This window comes from Daphnia pulex, chromosome 3 (genome assembly GCF_021134715.1).
Source record: "Daphnia pulex isolate KAP4 chromosome 3, ASM2113471v1".
NCBI lineage: Eukaryota > Metazoa > Arthropoda > Branchiopoda > Diplostraca > Daphniidae > Daphnia > Daphnia pulex.
This window is the reverse complement of record NC_060019.1, coordinates 4,038,394-4,045,048: the sequence shown is the minus strand read 5'-3', so window position 1 is coordinate 4,045,048 and position 6,655 is coordinate 4,038,394. Positions and strand designations below refer to the sequence as shown.

Genomic DNA, 6,655 nt, shown 5'->3' with positions numbered 1-6,655 from the left:
AGCCAAAAACATATAGAAGATGGCGAAGAAAAGGAAGTCGTCATCGCTTACGCTTCCCGACATCTGAATGATTTTGAGAAAAACTGGAGTACCATTGAAAAAGAAGCGTACGCAATAGTGCATGCGGTGAAACAATTTTACCCGTACCTATACGGAAGGAAATTTCAAGTATTAAGTGACCACAAACCATTGAGAGAATTATTAAGGAAGAAAGATACTTCAGCAAAACTAGCTAGATGGGCTTTATGCCTGCAAGATTATGATATTGATATCGAATATCGATCTGGAAAAACAAACCAAAATGCAGACTGCCTCAGTAGAATTCCAGAACCAGATAACAATACTAAAGCGCAACCTGAGCAAACGCCAGTGATAAATGCGCTGACAACCATAAACTTTGCAGAAGAACAGGAAAAAGATAAATACTGCAGGCGCGCGCGCGAAAAATATAAGAAAATGTTGAAAATGAAAGAAGAATTAATTAATGAATCAGAAGCAGAAGATGACAGTATGTCGATTAGGGATAATGCAATCGACGACAGCCCCCAAGACAGTGATCAAGGATATCTTACAGATGAAGACAACGTATACAACGATGAAGAAGAAATAGTAGATCTAGAAAATGGCCTACTAGGTACATCTGCAGGAAGAATCCTGGTCCCGGAATCCTTGAAAGAGAAAATTTTAAAAAGATTCCATGACAGTCCATACGCAGGACACCTTGGAATAAAGAAGACAACAGCAAGGATTCAACGAAGATTTAAATGGCACAAAATGGGAAAAGATATCAAAGAATATGTTAAAGGATGCGAAATTTGCGCTAAACGGAAAGCAGTAGGAGCAAATAAGGCACCACTAAACCCGATTCCTCCCCCAAAAGATGTATGGCAAACAATGGCCATGGACATCATGGGACCGTTAGTAGAATCAGGAAGAGAAAGAAACCAATATATTCTAGTAATGGGAGAATATCTGACACGGTACGTTATCACAGCACCGATGCCAGATGAAACAGCTGAAACAGTAGCAAGAACATTTGTCAATAATGTAGTATTAATTCACGGAGTACCAGAAACGGTATTGACCGATCAAGGTACAAATTTCCAATCAGAGCTCATGAATATTATGTACAAACAATATGGAATCACTCGACTAAAAACAACCGCGTATAGACCCCAATGCGATGGGATGGTTGAAAAAGTGAACAGAACATTAGCAGATATAATAGCCAGTTATGTATCAAAAGAACCAACTAAATGGTCCGATTTTTTACCATCAGCAACATTTGCATATAACACAGCAGTCCACTCAAGTACAGGATACACACCCTTCTATCTCATGTATGGCAGAGAAGCAACCGAACCCCAAGATATGATCAAACCAGTCAGAAACCGGAACATGACTGATGTAAATATGATCTTCTCACAAATGTGGTACGATGCACTAGATATCACTAAAGAAAAGCTAGAGGAAGCTAAAGAAAAACAAAAAGCCTACTACGACAGAAATACGAAGAGAGTAGAATTTAAAGTAGGAGAAAAAATCCTGTTAAAAGAAATGGCCAATACGCCAGGAAAATTCAACATGAGATGGGAAGGCCCCTATACCGTGAAAGAAAGAAAAGGGAATGTTAACTATAAAATATACGCAGACACCGGGAAAAAGATGATGATAGTACATGCGGATAGGATGAAACTATTTCACAAAAGAAAATCACCGGAAGAAACAGCGGAAGAAATAAAACAAAATAAATTGATAAAAGAAAACCCAGAAGAAACGAAACAAGACGAAAAGAAAAGAAAAACAAATGAAAATCCCACTAAAGAGCCTACCCTATCAGAGGAGCCCAGATACTCTTTAAGAAAAACAATCCGCATGCCAGATCGTTTCAGACCAAACTAATCAAGGAATCATTACAGATGGCAAAATTCATTTCAATCATCATCCTGATCATCATCATCGTCTACGTCATCCCATCTTCATCTTTAGATATCACAGTATGCGACTGCAAGAAACCAAAATTCATTGGAATAATGGACACCGAAAAACCTGAATATTGTCGAAATAAGAAGAAAGACGACCCAATCCTAGCTGACTACCAATTTTTCGTAAAAGAAGAACCGCACATGTCATGGGAAGGGTACGTCTGTAAAGCATGGTTAAAAAGAAAAACGATCGACGGATTCTTTTTCGGAGGTTTTGATACTGTATTTTCCTCGGAAATACAGCACCTCTCCGAAAACGACTGTTGGAGAATGAAACAAACAAAACGATGCGGAGAGAATGAAATGATCGGAGACGAAAATCAATTTTCATTCACGTCAACTCCAAACGGAGAAGGCGTTTGGATGCAAAAAGTATCTTTCACAACCGAAAATTGTATGATACAAAAGATATCATTAAAAAAAGATTGCGCAACTTGCCCCACTACCTCTCCATTTGGAATTTTAAAAGAAAAACCTAGAGAAACTTTTGTGTACCATCAAGACTCAGTCATTGTATGGATACAACCAAAAAGAGATCTAGAAAAAGAATGTAAGATTAAAATAAAAAGAAAAAGCACAGGCACGATCACAAAAATAGACGACAACACTTACAAATTAGTAGATGCTCCCGGACAATTAGACTACATTTACACAGCGGAAACGCAAAACATCTGCGACTTTACCCTTCACAAATTAAAAAACGTTGATGGCGCATATCTCCAAGTACAAAACAAAAACGGGTCCCACATTTACAACGTAGAAACAAAATATTGCTTGAACCCACAAATTAGAACCCCATCAAATTGCATTGACGTACCTGGAGGAGAATTTAAAATCGTAGACAACAAGCTAAATTTAATGCCCAAAAATAACTCAGATAAAAAGATATGCATCGCAATGTCCCCATTCTTTCATCATATGGACGAATGTAATAATTTGTACTCGCTAAAATGGGACCCAGACTCATTGGAAATCACTGGAAACACAAGATGCCTACAAATGAATGATAAATCAAGTGTGTCTATGAACATTTGCTCCGGAGAGAATAACCAGAAATGGATATTCGGGATGCCAGAAATGAATATAACAGAAAATGTAGACACGAAAGAATCTCTTTTGCTCCAACACCACCAATACGTAGAAGACCAATCAGTAACAAACGAGAATATTATCGAAAACGAATTAAAACGCATCTACTGTAATAACCTACACATGGCACGTCAAGCAACATCTCTTATATCAGAATCAAGTGGATTACTAGCAGCAAGAGCTAATAACCTACCGATGTGCCATCGTTTAAAACCTATGGGCGAATCTTTTCTCGTGCAAAAGTGCAGTGCAATAAATATCACCATCGGAGCAAAACAAACAGCCTGTGGATATGAACCATTTTACGACAATCAAACAATCGGAAGGGACGGATTCTCATTACATCCATTCTCCGAATGTTTTTGGGAAGATGGAATTGTCAACTTTAATGGAAAAACCTTTATGTGGAAGAAAGAATTAAATGACTGGGCGTATGTGCAACCAAATATCCACCAATCAACTCTCCGACTAACAGCAAAGTTCAACGAATTAAACGACAATGAAGCAAATTATCAGTTAAATCATCACGAATTTTACCAAAAACAAGAATACGAAAACATAAATTCAATTAACGATTTGATCACTCGACTTCAAGTTACCGATGCCAGTCCATCCGTAACGATGAGCCAAGAGGCAGAATCTAAATTCGGAAAATTTGAATTATGGCACCGTATCCGGAAAGGACTGATAGCAGTCATTTCGATTATGTTCTTTATCATCCTCTGCATGCTAACAGCAATTGTTTTTATAAAAGTAAGAACCCTAAGATCAAAACAACGTTTCGAACACTACGCAAAACAATTGCAGGAGAACAGAAAATTGATACGTGCAGAAACCCTGGAACGGAAACGCGCAGAGACCAACAACGACGAAAGTCTCGTTTAAAAAAAAAAGAAAATTACCAAACGGACACGCAAAACCAATTTTATTACCGACCCCCAGCGCACCGGCCGTTCCCCCCCATAACCAAAAGACTTAACCTTTAACCCCCCGCAGACCACTAAAAAAAAGGGCTAACCACCAGGCAACAAATCTCTCTATATAAGGATACGGAACAATAACGGAAAATTATCAGTCCCCATCATGCAAGCAAGCTCTTCACTCGGCAAAAATATGGAAGCCCTCATCCAAAATAAAGTAACGAATTCAATAGAAGAAATGGACAGAGTAGTAGAAGAAACAATATCAAGCAGACAAGCTAAGGTGAGAATCAATAAAATAAACATGACATATAGTCGAATTGCAAGCACAGCAAGCTGGTTTGGAACCAGAGGAAAATCTGTTAACCACCTCATTGAACGAGTCAAAACCGAGAGAAACGTCAATATTGTCAACCATCGAAACGAGACACCACTGATAATCGCTAGCCAACTAGGAGCCTATAGCCTCGCAAGTTTAATACTTACACAAAAGGCTTTAATTAACTTACAAGACGAAAAAGGCTATTCAGCACTACATTACGCAATCGAAGCAAATGCGCTAAAGCTAGTGCTTGAATTATTAAAAAATGGTGCAGACGTAAACGCACGTACAAACGAAGGAAACACCCCCATGCATATTGCAGTGCAACTAAACAACTTAGAAATTGGAAGAGGAGTAAAGAAAAGTCGATATTTCAATCCAACATTACTAAACAATGAAGGAGATAATGCACTGATATCGGCAGTCAAACAAAATAAAATAAAAATGTTGCATGTCCTCTTGACATCACCAGATGACTACAACAAACAAGACAAAGAAGGGAAAACGCCATTGCATTACGCATGCATAAAGGCTAGCCCGTGCATTCTGCACAAACTCCTAGACAAAACGCAAGGAAACATCAAAGACGTTTACGGTGACATACCGTTAACAGTTGCCATAAAGTATAATAACGAAAGAGCGGTAGATATGCTGTGGCATAGCGTCCACTTCAACGCATCAGCAAGAGACAATCAACAAAATACGCTACTCCACATGGCCTGCCGCCACGAAAACTTATCACTTCTAAAAATAATTTTTTCCCGCACAACAGACTTCAATGCAAGAAATGTGTATGACGAAACCCCTCTTCACATTGCATGCTCTGTCAACAATCGAACGGCAATTAGAATGCTAAAAGAAAAATATGTAGACAGAAATGCTCTAGATGTGAAAGGACAGACGCCATTAGTCATAACGGCAAGTTTCAATCACACGGAAGCAGCAATGGAACTGTTCGACGACACAAACACGCCAGTCGAACCTATTTTATTAAATGATGACATCAACGCAACAGATGTAATCATCGTAAATGGCGAACCTATCAACATAAGAACGTGTATTCTACTAGACGCCACGGACGAAAATGGAAACACAGCCCTGCACTACTGTTCTCTTTTTGGAAATAAAGAACTGGCCAGTTTTCTCATCCACAAAGGCGCAAGAATAACGGTACTGAACTGCCATCTGGATACAATTGCCCCATATACACAGAGGTATATGAACCCCAGCAGGAGATGCCGTGGAATGTACAAGAATTGGAAACTGAACAATTATTTCCAGATGGAGGACAAAGTGGCCTAGAGACTGACCTAATGTTTCTTTAAGATCAAATATCAAATGGTCAAAAGAGTCAGAATAAAGAAAATGAAAGTGAGAGAAAGAAAAAAAAAGTAAAGTTCAGTCTTGCGTAAACCCTCTTCTTTTGAAAACCAAAAAATGTACGGTCGAGGACGTGGATTTCAATTGTTAAACAACGAAAGTGGTGTAGTGAACAATTCAACAAGAAATGAAGGAGTGATAACGAGTGAAACATTCAGTGAAATTGTGACAACCCCGTCAATGACGTGGCGACGTGAGCTCTCGCCAGCACGGCCTGTTTCAGAGGACGTGCAGCGCCTCACCGAAATGAGTTTCCAAAGAATGGAGGAGGAGATGGAAGAGCAAAGGAATGCTCGTCGCCATCGAATGAATATCCCGGACACTCCAAGAAGCCCGTCGCCCGTCTCAATGGAAGAACAGGAGAATTACGTGCAGCCACCAAGAATCATCCCGATGGCCCCCGGAAGTCCCCCTCCGCCTGATCATCGCGGACGACAATTGCCTCCATCGTACGATTCATTGTACGGGCCGCCTACGACACGCCGCCTGCCCGACTTTCTGCAAGAGCATCAGCAGGTGCAGCGCGAGTTGATGGAACTAACCGAAAAATTCTTGGAGACGCAAGCGCGTCTTATGGCAGTATACCAGCAAGACCGGCAACGCATCCTCCGTCGTTTTTACTAAATATTATACTTGCAATAATCAACTTTTGTAGTCACATCATAGAAAGCGGTAGTCAATTTAGAAAAAAAAAAACTTAGATACCGCCGGGCCGACGGTAATTGTTCTTTGTACTTTGTCTTTTGTATTTGATATTAGTTATCAATCCAATCTAAATTCGAATGAATAAAAATGTATACTCATAAACCATACCTGCATTCCCGTGCCTTTGACATAACCCCTATTGATAGACACGAGGTCGTGTCTTTTCAAAGAAAGGAGGTGTGTAATGCGCAGCCAAGACTGACCAGAAGAGTGCATATCGTTTACTGGATGTAATCGTCTGTAACCCCGCCCCC

At 39.7% G+C, this 6,655-nt stretch overlaps 1 protein-coding gene across 1 annotated transcript; it reads left to right on the top strand.

Moving 5' to 3' along the window:
* The first annotated feature begins 4,760 nt into the window (after positions 1 to 4,760).
* On the top strand, positions 4,761 to 5,618 carry LOC124190282 (serine/threonine-protein phosphatase 6 regulatory ankyrin repeat subunit A-like). The gene has a single exon (XM_046582909.1). It carries the CDS (start codon positions 4,761 to 4,763, stop codon positions 5,616 to 5,618), a length of 858 nt encoding a protein of 285 aa, XP_046438865.1.
* Positions 5,619 to 6,655: the final 1,037 nt, after the last annotated feature.